This window comes from Panulirus ornatus, chromosome 28, assembly GCF_036320965.1.
Source record: "Panulirus ornatus isolate Po-2019 chromosome 28, ASM3632096v1, whole genome shotgun sequence".
Taxonomy (NCBI): Eukaryota; Metazoa; Arthropoda; class Malacostraca; order Decapoda; family Palinuridae; genus Panulirus; species Panulirus ornatus.
Window position 1 is genome coordinate 19890992 of NC_092251.1, and position 21977 is coordinate 19912968.

At 46.5% G+C, this 21977-nt stretch overlaps 1 protein-coding gene across 3 annotated transcripts in view; it reads right to left on the reverse strand.

The window, feature by feature from the left end:
- Positions 1–21977, reverse strand: part of LOC139757881 (uncharacterized) — a 389409-nt gene that overhangs the window by 138810 nt on the left and 228622 nt on the right. The window contains exon 23 of one of the 3 annotated variants that reach the window (XM_071678801.1): positions 11337–11366. The exons of the other annotated variants lie outside the window; for them this stretch is intronic. Within the exon in view, the coding sequence (XP_071534902.1) occupies positions 11352–11366 (15 nt within the window). The 3' untranslated portion in view covers positions 11337–11351. Of the gene's footprint in view, positions 1–11336; positions 11367–21977 lie in introns of those variants that run through there. 3 annotated transcript variants of the gene reach the window in all.

Sequence of the window (21977 nt, forward strand, 5' to 3'; positions counted from 1 at the left end):
ATGACACATCATTATCCCACAAGACTCTCTGAAGGCTTGAAAGATACACAGACGCCCAGCTAAAGCTGTGTAGCTTCCCCCTCACCTCCCTCCCTCACCCATGGCTATATGTTATCCGATATCGCACAATTTACGACTATCAAGTCATGTGGCCCCCATCAGACGCCAGTGGTCCGTGGCCACATACAGAGATAGCAGTCCATTTCGAGGGACTGCGGAGGACCACAGATGGTAGAAGATGGGGTTCGGTGGTGACCTGTATAAAAGACACGAGTGAGAAAATATCTACCCAATTAGTGCCTGATTTGACCCTATTTTTAGCACGGTGTAGTCAAGACGCAAGCCAGCTGTTGGCTGTACATGCAGAGCAATCTACTCTCACACGACATTAGAGAAATTATACGTAACATAAGATTGCTCTTGTGAGGTGAGATCGATGTTTTCAAATTGGTACTGCCACAGCTTAGAAATTGGTTGTGCCACAGCTTAGAACTTGGTTGTACCACAGCTTAGAAATGGGTTATGCCACAGCTTAGAAACTGGTTGTGCCATAGCTTAGAAATGGGTTGTACCACAGCTTAGAAATTGGTTGTACCACAGCTTAGAAATTGGTTGTACCACAGCTTAGAAATTGGTTGTGCCACAGCTTAGAAATTGGTTGTGCCACAGCTTACCTTATCAGTTCGGTTGTCAGGCTGCGATATCCGAAGATGGATCAGGTATCCGCAGTTGGGTCCGATATCCACAGATGGGTCCGATATCCACAGGTGGGTCCGATATCCGCAGATGGGTCAGATATCCACAGGTGGGTCCGATATCCACAGATGGGTCAGATATCCACAGGTGGGTCCGATATCCACAGATGGGTCAGATATCCACAGGTGGGTCTGATATCCACAGATAGAACCAATATCCAAGCTTCAGTCCAGTACCCACACGGTATCCACATGTGGTACAGTCAAACTAATCGTGTGAGGTTCCTTCTTCAAAATTTCTCTTTTTTTTTCAATAAATGCGATTAAAAAATCACGCTATCTATTTCTTTTCCTGATCTACTGCCTTTATCTTTCACTTTGACGTTCTTATCAAGTGACTTTATACAACCGAACTCAATGAACCATAGAAGAGCAACATAGAGGACGATAGATTCACAAGCAAAAACATATTGGGTTTTAAAAGGCACACCTCCCCCGCCGAATACACCCGTCTGTACAGAAATTCGTCCCGCTGTTTTCTGTCATCACTTTTCCTCAGAGCGAATGTCGAGATCAGCACCTGTCAAGGGTTCGGTGTCCCCTTGGGAGCCACACGAGGGGCACGGCTCCGGCTGTAGGATGATCCACAATCACAAGAATAGCACTGACTCACTTCACTGACTCCCGTGACTCGGAGACCTGTGTGTGTGTGTGTGTGTGTGGGGCGCCCCCGAAGCCAATTCGACCCCGTCGACAGAGGTAGCAATCGCACCAGGGTCGTTTAACTCATCGCCGATTACCACCACCCCACCACCATCAGCCACGACGGCTTGGGTTAGTCGCTTTTATCTCTCGACGGCGCTGACGCTGTGTGTGGAGCACGACGACGGAAAGGAGGAGTCGGAGTGTTACTGCCGGGTCCCCGAGGAAGGGGAGGGTCACTACGGGTGATGGAAGTGCGTGTGTGTGTGTGTGTGTGTGGCAGCGGCGAGCGAGCGCGACAACACAACCAGGCGACCTTCTCCGCGCGAGCTCCCGCCGCAGTCTGACTGAACTCTGCCCCTAGACCCCCAACCCCGGCCCTGCCTCTGAGCCTGGCCCTGTGTCAGGGAGCCAACCCGGGCCATACAACCCTCCCCCTCCTCCCCAACAACCACCACTTCTGTGGCCCTAACCCCTCAGCTTGGCCCTGTGTCAGGAGGGCACCTAGGACTCACAAACAAACCCCCCCTGCCTTCTAATCTACTCCCGTACCGAGGAACTCGCTGAGGTACGCCCCCAGGAGCTCTGCCTCCAGCCTGGCCCTGTTCCATAAGGCTACCCGAGATATACAACACTCCATCTCTGCCTCTAGTTTGGCCCTGTCAGAGGCGGCCACACACGGGTCATATGACCCTCACAGACCTTCCAGTCTGGTCTTACAGCTGGGGATCAACCGAGGCAGACACCGCCATAGCCTTCCATCCCAGACAGGCCTTGTCTTAAGGGGGCCATCCATATCATCCATCTCAGTGGCCCTGCCTCTCTCTCTCACCCTGTGTCCAGGGAATTTAGGGCTCATATGACCTCTCCTTCCCTCCCTCTGTGACCCTATGTTTGGGAAGGTGGGGAAATTTAGGCTTTATGAACCCCCTGATCTTACCCTAGACCCAACTCTGTGTCTGGGAACCACTACCACTCGATCGCCCGTTCCAGCACACCAGCAGGAGCTATCAAGTCCCAAGCCACACCAGGCTCGTCCCTCAGCTAACAACGTCTCACCTCACACACAGCTTTTAGATACACCCTCCATCTCCCTCCCTCCCTCTCCCTCGACACCAGATTACGGGACGCCAGGCTCAGAATAAAGTTAAAACTCAAGCTTTTCGTCTTCCAGTATACTACAAGAACTATGAGAATCCAATGGGGGAGAACATGACGGGGTCATGGCTTGAGATTAAGGGGTTCCTCCGTTGACTGGAGGTCATCTCTGCCAGAGGTCTAGAGACACACCTGTGGACCTGCTATTCATTTTCGACGGCAGATAACGAGAGGGGTGTGGAGGAGGAGGGAGACACCTCGGGCGTGGCGTGCTGGTCTTGCTGGCACCGTCGCACTCGCCCACCACCACCACCACCTCCTCCTCCTCCTTACCGCCGCTGCCAACCTCGCCTCCTTCACAGGGGGTTCACACCACAACCGATTTCCAGAATCTTAAAAAGATTTTCGCTGGAAACGAGACGTTGGATCATCCAGGTCAATAAACGAGATGTGATTATTTTCAAATTCTGAGTTCGTCTTTTTCCCCACTTCGGCTACGGACACAAGCCTCCTACCCAAAGGTCAACGTGATTCGTCCTAAAAAATCTGGAAACCCCTGAAATCGTGGCCCTAAGAGTGCCATATGTGCCACGCGGGTATTAGCGAAAGAAAACATGATTGCATAAGATTCGCCGTCCAACATCCCGGTGTGTGCTCCAGAGTGACCCCCCCTCAATAGCATAGACACCTGGGCTGTTCAGCCCGGGATTCCGTCGCCATGGGAGAGTCCTTTCCCGTTTTTCTTGCGGCAGGTGACCCCAGCACCTCTTGAACATGTCCTGGGGAGAGTAACAGCCCAAAGGAGCAGCAGACAGGCGGGAAACGGAGAGTAAGAGTCGAGTACAGATATGGCATCACCTCGACTGCTTTCTCCAGCGTACGCGCGACTGTCTATCCTCTGCGGTGATTTGTATACCCGATAAAAATGGCTCCTCGGGGTTCGAATGTATATGAATATATATATGTATATATCTATATAAACTCTGACAAGAGATCTACATAAATCATCGCTGGCTTACAAAAGTGCTTCCAGGATACGAGTCGGGGGTGTGTGTGGAGGGGAACCCTGATCAAAGTCGACTAGAGATAATTCGTGATGGTAACCGAATCTTCGACCCTTCGCCTGCAAGCAAATCTTAGAAAGCAAGCGACACACTGGCTAAGCTGGTAGCATACCGTAGCACAAGTTCATAACTTGTCCCATGGCGATGCAACCAAGAACATGTGAGGTCCTGTACGAGCGTCAGCTGCTGTCGGGGTCACTGCTGGTGGCGACACATGAGCCCCGGGGCCTCTGACAGGGCAAGAAATCTATCGTGTGCATCACTGACTCAAGTGTGAGATCTCTCAACCACGAGCTTCTGTACGGCACGGCTTCTGACACACCGAACCTTTGAAGCCTCATCACAATGAAGCCTCAGATCAGAAGCCTCATGCCACTCAACTCTAATCACCTATGAGAGAAAAGTTCGAATCAATTACACCGAAGCCTCAATAAAGCCTAGAAGAAAAGTTTCGTCGCAGTGAAGCCTCAGATCAGAAGCCTCATGCCAATCAACTCTAATCTTCTGTGAGAGAAAAGTTCGAATCAATTACACCGAAGCCTCAATCAAACCTAGAAAAAAAAAAGTTTCATCGCAGTGAAGCCACACGTTGTACTGATGGTTCGTCATAATGAAGCCGTACCGCTGAGTATCCGAACCCACACGAACGTCTGAACTGGCACCACTTCAGCTGGAGTTTCCATGCATCACCGCAACCCACCATAACATTCAATTACCAAGGCTGGAAAAAAAAAAGAGACGATTGCTATCTGGTCAAATGAGAAAGCAGAACCTGGACATTGTGTTCTCTTGGGAAGGCCACAAGCCCTCCTCTGTTAAAAGTGGTTGTTACAAGATCTTCGCCGTCACTGGTGACTGTAACATGCCTCTTCTTGTCACTGCTGACTGTAACATGCCATCACCTGTTACCAGGGGGTAACCCCCTCCTCAGTCCTGTATCATGCTTGTCGCTGTTACTAGTATTCCCCCACCAGTCCTGTCGCTGTTACTAGTGGGCACTACAAGTCTCTCACTATTTCTGGTCACTACTACAAGCCCCTTAAGCAGTACAAGCATCTCTGTCTTATTGGTGAATTCTACAAGCCACTCCTTTTTCTGGTCACTACTACAAGTCTCTCGCTGTTTCTGGTCACTACTACAAGCCCCTTAGGCAGTACAAGCACCTCTGTCTTATTGGTGAATTCTACAAGCCACCCCTTTTTCATTAGTAAGCATTACAAGCTCCTAAATGTTCCCTGTGTTTCCTATAAGCCCCCTCACTTTACTGGTAAATATTACAAGCCACTTTCTGTTACTAGTGAATATTACAAGCCTGTAACTTGTGCACATTACAGATCCCTGGCTCTTAGCGATGATCGTTACAAGCCCCTTGTTATCACTATTGGTGTTAACAAGCGTTTCACCATTACTGGTAAGTATTACAAGCATCTCGTTGGTCGAGATGATCATTACAAGCTTATCACTATTGCTATTAACAAGAACAAGTACTTTGTTCTTGTTAATGACCCTTTCAGGTCAATAGAAGTTGCAAGTAATTGTCACAATCCTCTCCCTGTTACTCATGGTTGTTACAAGCCCTTCCCTGTTACTGATGGTTGTAACAAGCCCCTCCCTGTTACTGAATGGTTGTAACAAACCCTTCCCTGTTACTGATGGTTGTTACAAGGCCCTCCTTGTTACTGATGACTGTTACAAGCCCTCATGTTACTGGTGATTGTTACAAACCCCTCCATGTCACTGTTGATTGTTAAAAGCCTGTTACTAGTGACTGTTACAATCCCCTTCCTGTTACAGCTGACTGTTTCAAGAGGCTGGCATGTTGCCACTGTCTAGTTGAATACCTTCTACGTAATGCTTGAATGTCACATATCCTCTACGTCGAGTTTACCTACAGAATCAAAGGGTTTCGACATGCGCAAATGTCTTCTCTGAGAACACGACTGTAATGAAGAATGTGAGGGAAGGAAATGAGAGAGGGAGAGGGAGTGAGAAAGCGCGTGTGAACACGAAAGAAGAGATAATCCTGAAGAGGAGGATGGATGGATGGAGTATGTCAGAAATATTCACTTAGTCTCAATAACTTCATCTTTTGAAAGAGAAAGAACGTGTGAGGAACAGATCTCACACGAAGGGTGTAAGATGGTCCCGGCCATCACTTCAACACTCCTACGTCAGGAGGACTGTACTTCCCTGGGTGGCGAGGAACAGATCTCACACGAAGGGTGTAAGATGGTCCCGGTCATCACTTCAACACTCCTGCGTCAGGAGGACTGTACTTCCCAAGGCGGCTGCTGTCCACAGCCCACTACCCACAGAAGTCAACTGTTCTCTGTAATGCACAAGGATGGAAAGAAGCTACAGTATGACAATCTTCCTTTGAATATTGGTCGTAAACAGAGTGAGGAGACCTGTGCAGTGGGCGCCTACCAAGCTAACACAAGACTGCATGAAGAATCAAATTCTGTTGATGACCTCAAGTATGCAAATGTGACTACGACACACAGAGTGGACGAATGACTCACAAGAGACGCATCCTACAGAAATAGACTGTGGTCAGAATCACAGCAACACACGGGGGTGTAGCTCTGGTAGATGTGTGTGTGTGTGGTCAGAATCACAGCAACACACGGGGGTGTAGCTCTGGTAGATGTGTGTGTGTGTGGTCAGAATCACAGCAACACACGGGGGTGTAGCTCTGGTAGATGTGTGTGTGTGGAGATGGTCTGGGATACTGGTGAACCACAAACACACTGATTCGAGACACTGACTCACTGGCTCGAAACACGAAGCATCATTAAAACACTGAATATCGTGACAAGAAATGGAAACTCATGTGTGTTTATAAGATTTTTCCTCATATACTTCGGAAAAAATCATTTTATCAAAACTCATCATTTAAAAAAAAAAAAAATTAAGGGATATCTACCTCAATCTGTCTCTATAACTCATTGGTTCGAAATACGAAGCATCAGTAGAAAATTGAACACCATTACAAGAAATGGAAATTCAAGTGTGTTTATGAGTTAGTATTTTCCCCTCATATAACAGAAAGTAGAAACTTATGTGTTTATGAGTTAAGGTTTTCCCTCTACATAACAGGAAAGAGAAACTCATGTATTTATGAGTTTAAGATTTTCCCCTCGTATTTCTCAGGTAAGTTTATCTTATCAAACATTATCATTTTCCAAATAAAATTAAGGAAAATCTTCTTCTGGCTAACTGATCACTAGACTAGATTTATGAACCTCATAATCACCATACCATAATCTATGAGGATGATATGAAACCCAATCAATTCCTCTTTAATTTGACTCAAAATTATAATATAAATTCTCAGACTGTAGATGGTAGCTGTAAACAGACTCTTGAAAATCTATCTACGGTGTAAACTGTTTACATCAAGCATCAACCTCACTCTGGGTCATCATAATCTGGTGTCTACTGTTTTCAAGTAACTGATGTCGGTTTGCATTCGTGTGGCCTCCACAGCATCTCCTTACGGCGCGCTCTGCAATCTAATCCTATTTGAAAACAGCTGACTGAGGCCTCTGGGCCCGCAGGGAGTTTCCAAGCTCTTTACTGTGAACAAGGATCATATAGACACCGAGTTCGTATCCTCAACCCTCATATATGAGAAACGTGAATGCGCAACACGCTGTTACTGTCTTATGTGACGAGTCGCATTTCATTACAAGCGAGTCCCGCCTGTTACATGTGACGGTTACAAGTCCCTACTGTTGTTACATGTGATGGTTACAAGTCCCTCCTGTTACATGTGACTCTTACAAGTCCCTCCTGTTACATGTGACTCTTATAAGTCCCTCCTGTTACATGTGACTCTTACAAGTCCCTCACAGTTACTAGTGAGCGTTACAAGCCCATCACTTTATTCTGATGATCTTCATAAACCTCACACTCTCCCTGGTGACCATCATAAACCCCACACATCATAAACCCCACACTCTCACTGATGACCATCATAAACCCCACACACTCACTGATGACCATCATAAACCCCACACACTCCCTGGTGACCATCATAAACCCCACACACTCACTGATGACCATCATAAACCCCACACTCTCACTGGTGACCATCATAAACCCCACACACTCACTGATGACCATCATAAACCCCACACACTCCCTGGTGACCATCATAAACCCCACACTCTCACTGATGACCATCATAAACCCCACACTCTCACTGGTGACCATCATAAACCCCACACTCTCACTGGTGACCATCATAAACCCCCACACTCACTGATGACCATCATAAACCCCACACTCTCCCTGATGACCATCATAAACCCCACACTCTCACTGGTGACCATCATAAACCCCACACTCTCACTGGGGAGAGGGAAAGCTGGTGTGGGAGAGACCATGTCTCCACGCAGATCTTCCTCCCATTAGTCACAGCTTTCCTCGCTCTTTTCCTCTCATCCATATTTCAGCCTTTGTTTATATTCGTTCCTCTTCTGCTGTTCATTATGTATCCCTGATGTCCCTCTTGCTATTTCCCACGTCTCCTGACGCCACCGCTGCCTCACTCATCCTACTGTTCCAAAGTTCTATACCATATAATAAGCAGCAGATACGTGCGTTCGATCTCTACACGTCCTAACAAGAAGTGGATATCTTGATAGCGACCCAATGCGATCATAATCCCACCAGCGGACGTCACCTGCCATGATGACGACTCTCACTGCCATCTGTTGAGAGGATCGTCAACTACGGTATAGCAGGAGAGTTGCCATGTCGTGCTTTCTGAAACAATGCGTCTCGTACAATGGGAGAGGAAATCATAACCTTCTTGCCACTCTCTTTATAAGTGTGTCTCCGGTCGTGCCGTTCTGGGAAAGCCGAGGAGGTGCTATTTGCATCGCTGATGTGGCAGCCGTGAGAGATTTCCAGCTTTGGGAGAAACACACGTTAGCAGTTGCGCCTCAGTGTTATGTAGACGTCGGTCTGCCGGAGCTGTCTCGGGGGGGGGGGGGGGTGTTTCCGGTGATACGTGTGTGGTGGAGGAGGGTGTGGGGGGGAAAGGTGGAGGGGGGGGGAGAAAGGGGTGCGTTTTGTATGTGTGTGTTTTAAAGGAGGGACGGTCAGGTGTGTGTGTGTGTGTGTTGGGGAGGAAGTGTATCAGGGGAGGATATGGGTGTATGTGTGATGGGGGAAGGGGGGGGGTTATAGGTGGGTGTGGGGGGAAAGAGGGTGTTGGGAGAGGGGAGGATATAGGTGGGAGTATGGGAGAAGGACGGTGTGTGTTGGTGTTGGAGGAAGAAGGTGTTGGTGATGAAGAGGGTGTTGGTGTTGGAGGAGGAGGGTGTTGGTGATGGGAAGAAGATGGTGTTCGTGTTGGAGGAAGATGATGTTGGAGCGATGTGCTTGGGGTGGGGAAGGGGAGAATTACATGGTTAGAAATGTAATAATGGCTCATCATCTGAGGATCATATTCAGCAGTGTGGTACAAGCCTGTACCCTCGTTAACAGGTGAGTGTCGTACCTGGATTGTCTTTGACAGATACAAGGTTAATACACGTATTGTCTCTCTCTCTCGTTATGAAGTTAAACAGACAGCGTGTTTCAGCGAGTGAAAGGTCATTGTGTCACTGACACTCAAACAAGCGAGGGATAGTTAAGATACGCTGCCAAGCATGAGGTCCTTAGGTCACTACCTTCAACCACCATAAGGTCGTTAAGAGAGTGTTGTCTGTCTCTAACAACCACAGGATCGTTAAGGCAATGTGAGCATCGGAGTTCATTATAATCATTTGAGAGTATGACTGACATGGCACTGCGTCTATCATTAACATATATGGAAAATTCACAGCACATTTACTTACGTTCTTAAGAAGAACAGTATAGGGAGGTGATCACTGGTGGAGATCACCAGGACGCGGTAGTTAACCTTAAACAAGGAGGGGGGGGGGGGGTCTTAATGACAGTGACCCGGATCACGTGTGGCAAAAGCCTGCCCAGGACTGTGTCTGACCACTACACACATTAGGCAACCCTCCACCCATTTTAGATAACCCGATAAGAACATTATCTGATTTCCATATAACTGATAACTTACTCACGTGTGGTTGCAATATACGTCACTTCTTTGCCCAAGTGGAATCAAAATCCAAACCCCCGGATATCAATCAGATAACAAATTAAACAAGAATATATATATATATATATATATATATATATATATATATATATATATATATATATATATATATATATATATATATATATATAAACTCATAACTAATTCTACAGAGGAATGGAAAAGGTCTGAATATTACCCATAATTCGGGTGTTGCATTGTCCTAAACACAGAGCAAGACTGAGTCACTGAGTCACTCAGTCAGTCAGGCATTCAGTCACTCAATCAGTCACTCAGTCAGTCACTCAGTCAGTCAGGCACTCAGTCAGTCAGTCAGTCAGTCAGTCAGTCAGTCAGGCACTCAGTCAGTCAGTCAGTCAGTCAGTCAGTCACTCAGTCAGTCACTCAGTCAGTCAGTCAGTCAGTCACTCACTCAGTCAGTCACTCAGTCAGTCAGGCACTCAGTCAGTCAGTCAGTCAGTCAGTCAGTCAGGCAGAGTTCACCAGCGTGTGTTGACCGCCACATGTTATGACCGAGCTAAATCTACGGATGTTACTCATATGATCCCGAATTCCAAGTCAACACAACCAAAGCTTCTCATAATACTCATACATTTTCCAATGTCCACTTCGACACAACCAGAGTTTCTCATAATACTCATACATTTTCCAATATCCACTTCGACACAACCAGAGTTTCTCATAATACTCATACATTTTCCAATGTCCACTTCGACACAACCAGAGTTTCTCATAATACTCATACATTTTCCAATGTCCACTTCGACACAACCAAAGCTTCTCATAATACTCATACATTTTCCAATGTCCACTTCGACACAACCAGAGTTTCTCATAATACTCATACATTTTCCAATATCCACTTCGACACAACCAGAGTTTCTCATAATACTCATACATTTTCCAATATCCACTTCGACACAACCAGAGCTTCTCATAATACTCATATACATTTTCCTAAAACCACCTCGATATCACCATAACCTCTCATAATACTCATACATTTTCCTAAAACCACCTTGATATCACCAGAACTTCTCATAATACTCATAGATTTTTAGAAACTATTTCCTTTCATACTCCTTTTCATATTTCTTTCAAATCGTCCACAAAAACAGTTCTCTCACTTAAAACAATTCTTTATTTCAGACCAAAATGTTCATAATTGTTTATGTATGTGGACCACATAGGAAAACCTGGTGTGTCTCAACACCACCACTGTCAATTGAGATCCCAAACCACAATTAAGAACCAATAACACCATTCAAACCTTTACAAGAGATAGTACGTATTGTAGAATGTATTCATTCATCTATTGACATAGTTACTGATTCATTTTCAGTCTTGTGTGGACCACTGGGGTACGGACCACGGATCACTACCGGTCCACGGACCACGGGTTAAGACCCCTTGTTATAAACGAGGATGGTGCATGACGGTTTTGGCCATACCCTGGTGTACTTACTACCGTCCGTCCTGCACCTGGTGTACTTACTACCGTCCGTCCTGCACCTGGTGTACTTACCGTCCATGTTGCACCTGGTGTACTTACTACCGTCCGTCCTGCACCTGGTGTACTTACCGTCCATGTTGCACCTGGTGTACTTACCGTCCATGTTGCGCCTGGTGTACTTACCGTCCGTGTTGCACATGGTGTCGCAAGGATCACGTCCACCTTACCTGTAAGAGAGACAGATCATTAGACACACCACAGCAGGTCATGTCAGGGGGACCTGGACACCAGGTCATATCATGTCAGGCCTACCTGGAGAGCAGGACAGGTCATGTCAAAGGGATCTGGAGACCAGGAGAGATCATGACCAGACTACCTGAATACCAGAACAGGTCATGACCAGACACCAGGACAGGTCATGGCCAGACTACCTGGACAGGTCATGACCAGACACCAGGACAGGTCATGACCAGACACCAGGACAGGTCATGAACAGACACCAGGACAGGTCATGACCAGACACCAGGACAGGTCATGGCCAGACTACCTGGACAGGTCATGGCCAGACACCAGGACAGGTCATGGCCAGACACCAGGACAGGTCATGGCCAGACTACCTGGACAGGTCATGGCCAGACACCAGGACAGGTCATGGCCAGACTACCTGGACAGGTCATGGCCAGACACCAGAACAGGTCATGACCTGGACACCAGGTCAGGTCATGGCCAGACTACCTGGAGAGCAGTACCTTACAGACCAGGAACTAACGCTACATATTTACATCATCATTTGGTGACTGTGTGTGTGTGTGTTTGTGTGTGTGTGTGTGTGTGTGTGTGCGTGTGTCCAGACACTATAGTTTCTCAGTGTTGTGTAATGCATCAGGGTTACAGCCTGGGCTGTATCTGACGCCTGTAACATCACAACTACAGAAGTTGCGAAGGGAACAGAACACACGGAAGGAAATCCCCTCAAACTGGGCAATTCACGACGAGAAATGAGATTATCATAAAATGCATTTATGGAGTCTTTTAAGACAGTTATATCTTCTATATCATCTCTCTTATCAAAGATTAAGGATTAAGAACATAGCCTCTGGCTTCCTCGACGCTGGAAAAAGATAAGAATAGCTTGCTCAACAAGATTTAGGGAGGCATGATTTAACAAACTATAAAGATTAGAAAATAATTGATAGTGAACATTTTTCAGTGGATTATTCGATTATTATTATTAGGGTCTACAGACACGTATGTGTTCATGACTTATATTCCTGGCGTTATACAGTGACTCCCACACTCACAAGGTGTCTAACACAGTCATGAGGGAAGTGAGGGTGAAGAGATAAGTGGTGGAGGAGAAACACGAAGGTGGCTGGGTTGGGGAAGTGAGGGTGTGGAGGAGATAAGTGGTGGAGGAGGTGGCTGGGTGACAGGTGGTGCATTCCCGATGGTGGAGATAGCTGATGGAGAGAGAGAGAGAGAGAGAGAGAGAGAGAGAGAGAGAGAGAGAGAGAGAGAGAGAGAGAGAGAGAGAGAGAGGGGAGGATACGGAGAGTGGGTTTGACAGTGGAAAAAAATGATAGATGGGAAAATACATAGGAAAATACAAATAACGACGAAGACAGAGAAAGTGGGAGAAGAGGAGACATTAATGTTTCGTCTCTCTCTCTCTCTCTCTCTCTCTCTCTCTCTCTCTCTCTCTCTCTCTCTCTCTCTCTCGAATTGAGAATAATGCTGAGGGAAAGTAATACATGATAAGGAGTAGGGGATATGAAAAAAAAGAGAAGAGAAAAGAATAAGAGAAAGATGAGTATTTACTTGCGAACACGTGCGACGAGAAGGTAGTGCTAGCGCGTAGCGTTCACCGCAGGGAAATGCAGTTACGAAGAAGGAGTTCCGTGTGTAATGCGTCCTCAAGCGTTACGTATGAGATGATCAGACTGGTTCACTGCACTCCAGTGGCTGTCGAGTTTCACTTCCTCGGCCCAGGCTGCTGCCTAACCCACATTGGCCTCACTAACATATTCTCTTCATCTCTCACGTAACACGTGACACCACGTAACTCACATGATTCCTTCGTAACTGTAGATCTTCTTGCCATGAACATGTAGAGCTAAACCTGCCTTTTGGCAATGTCACGTCGTAAGTATTTGTAAGTAGATAAGCACTATCTCTTTGTAAGTAAATAAGTGACGTCTCTTTGTTAAGTAAGTAAGCAATCTCTTCTATCTTATGTTTCATCTTTTGTTTTATCTTATGTTTCGACCAGTATGAATTGCTACGGTTCACTCTGGATATCGTCCACAGTTGATAAAGGTTACGATCACATTATCTACATAAATTCCTTAATCATCACAGCCATTATCACACGCCACACGAATTATCACACGTCACACGATAAACATTTCTCAAGTAATGTTGGATTACCTCGGGGCCACCGTCCTAGCTCCCTCCCTCCCTCTACCACGGACTGACCTTCTTTCGTTATCATATATCACACAAGTTTATATACTGGCGACATTATGTTATGCTGAGGTTCTGTTCACTATTACGTTCCTCGTTGGCGACTGTCGCTGTTCCGACTGAACTGGCAACCACTGGACACAGGAAACCAACAACCCTGTAACAACCAGTTATTCAACACAAGCAATAACCATTTCTCGTGGATATAGCAGTTGTTATCCACGTTTCCTCTCCAGCAACACTCCCACGATCCATGTGCGCACCTCAGACTCACTGGTTTATGTAAAAGTTGGCCGAGAATGGGTAAGACGCCTCTGATATGACATAAAGATATTTCTAAAAACAAACATTACAGTTCCTTGGCTTCCACACTCGCGTCTTTATTCCCCCTAGCTGCCATGCCTGGTCTCGAATGAATACTTTTTCTACACAGTGGAAGATACGTCTTAATCCCACTGAATCATCATTCTACAGCCACACCTCTTGTCACCGACCCAGTCCTTCTATTCGTGAGAAACTTTAAATGAGTCTCCTTCCCTCAGAGAACCACTGCTTCACCAGCCAGTGTCCTGCTGAAGTTATACAAGACGCTGCATCTCTGGACCCCACACGTCCTCCCCACCTGCACCGCTTCAGTCCTTACGTTTACGAACATCCTCTTTCCTTATATTCTTCTTATTCTTTGGTAATTCTCTTATGACATTTTTTTTTGCACCTCAGACTGTAAACTGATACCCTGATTTCCTATCACGAACACGGCTATGTTACGCCTACACAACCATTCTCCTTTGTCCACATCCCTTTGCGGGTAAGTACAGGCCGCTTCATGAACCCCCAACACCGTCAGCGGATCACATCCCCTCCAGGTCGTCTGAACCAGCCCATGTATGTCGCCCTCACGAGCAGGTCATCTGCACCAGCACGGTAAGATAAGATAAGATAAGATAAGATAAGATGCTTTATTCGTCAAATTGTTATACAAAATGTAATACAAAATGAAATTCGTTTTGGCTTTAGAGCTCCTTAGTAGTTGTAAAAAAAAAAAAAAAAAAAAATTAAAATATTAACAAGAAATATTGCATAGGTTATTTCATATAAAATGTTACTTTGCTATTGTGTACATGCGATATCAGCTTGTCACCATCCCTATCATGAACCATCACCTACAGTTATCATGAAACTTAAAGCTAGAAGTTATAGTGATGACAGATGATTGAAAAGCAGAATGCTTTTAGGTACAAACGACTTTTTGTATCTATCAGTGTGCAGCTTGGGCAGAGCTAGCCTTCTACCAGATTTAAGATACGTGTAACAATTATGTAGCGGATGCGTTACATCTTTCATCATTCTGTCAACTTGTTTCATTGTACCTTTTTGATAAAGCTCATTCAGTGATACGGTCTCCGCACCTAGTTTTCTTGCTTTCTTAACAATCCTTCCCAACTTCTTTTTATCTTTGCAAGTAAGTTTTCCATACCAGGCAGTGATTGAAAAATTTATAACTGATTCTAGAAGAGAGACATTAACCTTATCCAGTACAGTAAACACACACACACACACACACACACACACACACCACTCGTTCCACCACTAGCTAGACCACATGATTATTGGGTGGCCGTTGACAACTCAAGGGTGGGCCGTTTTGAAAACTGTTTCTTTCCCTACACCTCGAAGCTTTGGAACTCTCAACCTTCTTATGACTTTCCCAATAACTTTGACCTGACAAGTTTTTACCTTCCTCAACAATTCGTAAATTCCCTGTCATAATCCTCTCTATATTTCAATTAAGGCTTGTATCCGTGACTGGAGCCTCCAACGTAAATAAAAAGGATAATCCAATGTTGCGTCTCTTGTCCTCGGCAGAAAGTTACCTCTATCGTCTCATTCCTCTCCATACCACGACCTCTCCTCCCAGCAGCAGGTCACATCACCTTCAGGTAGCTGCTATATATAACCCCAAACCTCACATGTCTGATTACCTTTTGTGTGTTACGGGGAGAGTGTCTTACTCTCGTGCTGCCACGTCTCTTAACCTTGTACATTTGTAGCATGTTCTTACTCCTCTGTATGTATACATACATACACAAACACACACACACACACACACACACACAGAGACACACACACACACACACACACACACACACACCCATCATCACCTTCTCGTTCTGTATAGTTTCAGCTGATTGGTTGACTAAATCCAATAAACCGTTACATACACACACTCATCCCTCACCAGATGCCAGGTACCCATTTATCGACGAGCCCTAGGGGAGGATGAACACCTGGGTTGGGTGTGGGCCGGATGCCACACCCAGGATTCGAACCCAAGCGCGCCCAATCGTGGGCTGACTGTCCTGACTCATGCAATTATAGTCGTCTAGTTATGTAGACTGATGTCACATATTGAACCTTCTAGTGACCCCAGCTCCATAATGATCACCTGTGTTAAGATCTAGTAACCTATTTAACTAGCTATATTTAGGCTTACCTAGATTTATCTAGGTTATCTTCTCGGTATTTCCGTCACGTTCAGTTATCTAGGTAAGGTTCTAGACTCTAGAGAGAACTTCCGAAGCTCATTCAAGCCATCTTATGAATCTTCGTCTCGGACTGTTTCGTATCTCCGGGAAACCCCGGGTTGGTTCATTCACAGGAGCGGCTACGACTCGTCTCCTTTTGTGTTTCATTCAGCCTGAGCTTCACTAGATGTTCGCTGGTGTTCACTAAAGAAACAAAAAAAAACGTTCACTACATATGACTCATCTGCTGAGGTACTGTAGTCTGTCTCCTTTTTACACGCAGCCTTGAGGACATCTTCGAAGTCATCCTTATCAGTTGACCCACAGTTCCTCAGGAATGCGTCCAGCGGGGCCATGAAACCTATTCAGCTTCTTATCAGACGCCAATTCTCTTCATTCCCCCCCCCCCCCCCCCCGCCTGGTAGCCTCAGCCAAGGCATCAGTTGCAGCGCAACCACGCGTGACACGAGTCGTGGACGCTCTTCATTGTGCTCTCTGGTGAGGAGGTCGTCTGCGGGCCAACCGAGCCACTTTCGCTGGAGCCTCAATACAGATTCACAATGCAGGTTTTTCCCCTCCAAGATGAGTACCACATTGTTGCCATCCTGAGTAATGAGGATGGGGAATGTGGTATGATGGCGAAAGGAACAGAACATATGTAGCCCTACTATTCAAAATGGGGACCTTGGTGCCTATGTAGCTCTACTATTAAATTGGGGACCTTGGTGCCTACGTAGCCCTCCTATTTAAAATGGGGATCTTGGTGCCTATGTAGCCCTCCTATCTAAAATGGGGACCTTGGTGCCTATGTAGCTCTCCTATTTAAAATGGACACCTTGGTGCCTATGTAGCCCTCCTATTTAAAATGGGGACCTTGGTGCCTACGTAGCCCTCCTATTTGAAATGGGGACCTTGGTGCCTATGTAGCTCTGCTATTTAGAATGGGGACCTTGGTGCCTATGTAGCCCTACTATTTAAAATGGGGACCTTGGTGCCTTTATCTTATCACTGTTACTATCCATTTCATATCAGGTGAGACGGCACGAGCAACTGAGGTCCTAATCAAAGCCATTTCATTAACGTTACATACACTAGCCTGAGCCACGTACCCATTTTGTCGACCAACCCTTATGGCGCGGATGAACAGCTGCATTGACCGTGGGCCGGCTGTTACAACCAGGGTTGAGAGAGAATATCATCCGATAACATAGTTCCCCTGAGGTGCCTCGACCATCCATCTGTCCTCATAGCTACACTCACCACAGTGACACACGGTGTCCTGGCGCAGGAAATTTCGTTCCCAGCCATCATCTGTTACCTGCTTTTCTCTCGTTCTTCGAAAGCACAGGCTCGCCAAAAGCACATGTGTTTATATAATCACCCACACTCAAGACAGCTAATTCACTGAGACTATCAGTAATTTCTACTTCAGCATGAATAATTGGTAATCTTTTAATCAATCTAAATTATTCCTCAGAGAACGAGTCTCATAATTCATGGTGACTTGAATTCCTGAAGCAAGTTTTTTTTATTTTTGTTTTTTGTTAACTTACACGGCATGGCCAACTGAATGCCCTAATCAAGGCCATTTTCTTAACGCTTTATATATATATATATATATATATATATATATATATATATATATATATATATATATATATATACATATATATACATACATATGTTTATTTATTTATTTTGCTTTGTCGCTGTCTCCCGCGTTAGCGAGGTAGCGCAAGGAAACAGACGAAAGAATGGCCCAACCCACCTACATACACATGTATATACATACTCGTCCACACACGCAAATATACATACCTATACATCTCAACGTATACATATATATACACACACAGACATATACATATATACACATGTACATAATTCATACTGTCTGCCTTTATTCATTCCCATCGCCACCCCGCCACACATGAAATAACAGCCCACTCAACCCTCATGTGCGCGAGGTAACGCTAGGAAAAGACAACATACGTCACATTCGTTCACACTCAGTCTCTAGCTGTCATGTAAAAATACACCGAAACCACAGCTCCCATTCCACATCCAGGCCCCACACAACTTTCCATGGTTTACCCCAGACGCTTCACATGCCCTGGTTCAATGCACTGACAGCACGTCGACCCCGGTATACCACATCGTTCCAATTCACTCTATTCCTTGCACGCCTTTCACCCTCCTGCATGTTCAGGCCCCGATCATTCAAAATCTTTTTCACTCCATCTTTCCACCTCCAATTTGGTCTCCCACTTCTCCTCGTTCCCTCCACCTCCGACACATATATCCTCTTGGTCAATCTTTCCTCACTCATTCTCTCCATGTGACCAAACCATTTCAAAACACCCTCTTTTGCTCTCTCAACCACACTCTTTTTATTACCACACATCTCTTTTACCCTATTATTACTTACTCGATCAAACCACCTCACACCACATATTGTCCTCAAACATTTCATTATTATCCTATATTATCCTTGGAGATAGAGGAGAAAGAATACTTCCCACGTATTCCCTGCGTGTCGTAGAAATCCGACTAAAAGGGGAGAGACCAGGGGGCTGGAAATCCTCCCCTCTCGTTTTTGACTTTCCGGAGGAAGGAACAAAGAAGGGGGCCAAGTGAGGATTTCCCTCAAAGGCTCAGTCCTCTTCTTAACGCTACCTCGCTAACGCGGGAAATGGCGAACAGTATTAGAAAAGAAGAAGAAGAAGAAGAAAAAACTATATATATATATATATATATATATATATATATATATATATATATATATATATATATATATATATATATATATGTGTGTGTGTGTGTGTGTGTGTGTGTGTGTGTGTGTGTGTGTGTGTATATGTACATATATCCTGGCCTGGGCCAGTTACCCAGTTTATCAACCAACCCGTAAAGGAAGATGAACAGCTGGAATGACTGTGGACCGACTAACGCAACCAGGATTCGAACCTATGCGCTCGACCTTAGGAGGCCTATGAATACGTCACAAACCGCATCGCTAACTCCCCCCCCCCCCCCACCATTAACATTATCTAACAGCCTAATAAACAAAATCATATAAAAATAAGTCATTAGTTATTAAAGTTTATTTATCCTCAGTGATGACATAACGAATATGAAGTGAAATTGTTGAAGACATCATAATGCAAACTACTTAATGAACAGCAGAACAACTGGCTGGTTCCACCCTGTCCAGTTTATTGTCAGCTGTCAACCTCACCCGGTAGGAGTGTTGCCACCTGCTGGGCTCGTATTGACCAACGTGTGAGTCGTGCAGAATTTGAAGATAAGCCTGAAGCTTAGGTCAGGTGAGGTCACCCGCTGTGACCTGCTACCAAGTCAAGGGGGGTCGTGAGGGAGGTAACACTTTGTGGAGCGACTGTGGGCCGACACAAGCCTTTCATCTGCCGCCATCTTGCCCCTCCGTACCTCCCATCAAGCCTTTACGAGGATGTATAAATGACGAAGGGTCTTTAAGGAGGCATTTTGAACCAGCTATTGTGCGTCTAAAACCCTGAGGACGCGGGTTCGAGTCTGCCTGGCCAGTGTGGGGGGTGTGCTCCAGCCTGGCCAGTGTGGGGTGTGCTTCCAGGCCAGCCTGGCCAGCGTGGGGTGTGCTTCCAGGCCAGCCTGGCCAGCGTGGGGTGTGCTTCCAGGCCAGCCTGACCAGTGTGGGGTGTGCTTCCAGGCCAGCCTGGCCAGTGTGGGGTGTGCTTCCAGGCCAGCCTGGCCAGTGTGGGGTGTGCTTCCAGGCCAACCTGGCCAGTGTTGGGTGTGCTTCCAGGCCAGCCTAGCCAGCGTGGGGTGTGCTTCCAGGGCGGCCTGGCCAGTGTTGGGTGTGCTTCCAGGCCAGCCTAGCCAGCGTGGGGTGTGCTTCCAGGCCAGCCTGGCCAGTGTGGGGTGTGCTTCCAGGCCAGCCTGGCCGGTGTGGGGTGTCCTTCCAGGCCAGCCTGGCCAGTGTGGGGTGTGCTTCCAGGCCAGCCTGGCCAGTGTGGGGTGTGCTTCCAGGCCAGCCTGGCCAGGGTGGGGTGTGCTTCCAGGCCAACCTGGCCAGGGTGGGGTGTGCTTCCAGGCCGGCCTGGCCAGTGTGGGGTGTGCATCCAGGCCAACCTGGCCGGTGTGGGGTGTGCTTCCAGGCCAGCCTGGCCAGTGTGGGGTGTTCAGTAGGCCTGGAATCCTCCAGCTGAACGCGACACGCTTGGCCACGCACGGTGGGGCGCCTCAGCTAATGATTGACATTATCGCTTCAGTAAAATTCTAACCTCAGTAATCCTGAAGGAGGAGGGGGAAAACACACACACACACACACACACACACACACACACACACACACACACACACACACATCCCATATTTACATCCAGAGGTGTGAAGATGCCTGAGATAAACAGATGGAGATGTATCGCACAAGAACCCTTCTTGGATAGGATGCCTTTAGCTAGTGACGTACTCAGCAAGGGGGAGAGACCAAGGACAAGGGTTCGATCCTCATAGTCATACTTGCCCAGCTCCTGAAGGTGTGGAAGACGAAGAATGGTGGTGACTGGAAACGAACGACACAAGTTGATGAAGACTGGAAGTTCGCTGAGCCTGAGTGCCCGACGATGAAGACAAAGACGACTGGAAGTTACTGAAGATGAAAGCATGCAATTACTGAAGGTCATCATCCGAAGAAACTGAAGCCTATAAGATGATGTTTCTGAAGCGATCACCTGATGTTGATCGAATCTGAGAACCGTATAAGACTGAAGGATACAACAGGAATCTGATGGAACTTAACATGACAACAGAAGAACAAAACCTGGTTTGAACTGACGACCCCAGAAGCTAGTAGACCTGACGACCTCGAGAACAGATGCTGCTGAAGCTGACGACCTCGAGAACAGATGCTGCTGAAGCTGACGACCTCGAGAACAGATGCTGCTGAACCTGACGACCTCGAGAACAGATGCTGCTGAACCTGACGACCTCGAGAACAGGTGCTGCTGAACCTGACGACCTCGAGAACAGGTGATGCTGAACCTGACGACCTCGAGAACAGATGCTGCTGAACCTGACGACCTCGAGAACAGATGCTGCTGAACCTGATGACCCCAAATAACGCAAGTCTGCCACGTCAGTCAATACTTCAGATGAACATCAGGTGTAACTCACACTGAAGCACAGGAGTTACCGCAGCTGATCCTCCTGAGTGTCTCACACTGAACGTATGGGTAATGAACACTGAGCGTTACTGAAGCTGAATACCAGGAGGTACTGAAACCGAATACTGGGAATTCCTGAAGCTGGACACGGGGAGTAACTGAAGCTGAATACTGTGAGTTACTGAAGCTAGACACCAGGAGTTAATGAAGCTGAAAAATGGGTGTTACTGAAACTAAACACCTGGAGTTACTGAAGCTGAACACCATGAGTTAATGAAGCTGAACGCCAGAATTGCTGAAGCTGAACATCGGGACTTGCTGAAACTGAACACCATGAGCTACTGAAGCTGGACACCGGGTGTTACTGAAGCTGGCTTTAATGATGATGAGGTATGACACATGGACACTGGCAAGATGTGATACATAGATACAAAGGAACACCAAACAGCAACAGACTACTGGATCCTTCTTAACAGCAAGAGAGTATCGGATCCTTGCGAAAGCAATAGAGTACTGGATCCTTCTAAACCTTTCCGTGGTAGCAGAAGCCACAAGTATAGATTTCAATATGGAGAGACTGGAAGAACAAGGAACAACCTGGGAAGGAGGGCAATGGAATGCATATGAATTTCTTTTCTTTTCTTCAATGGTATGGCGCAAATAAAATCTGTTGTGGGCTTGGAGGAGG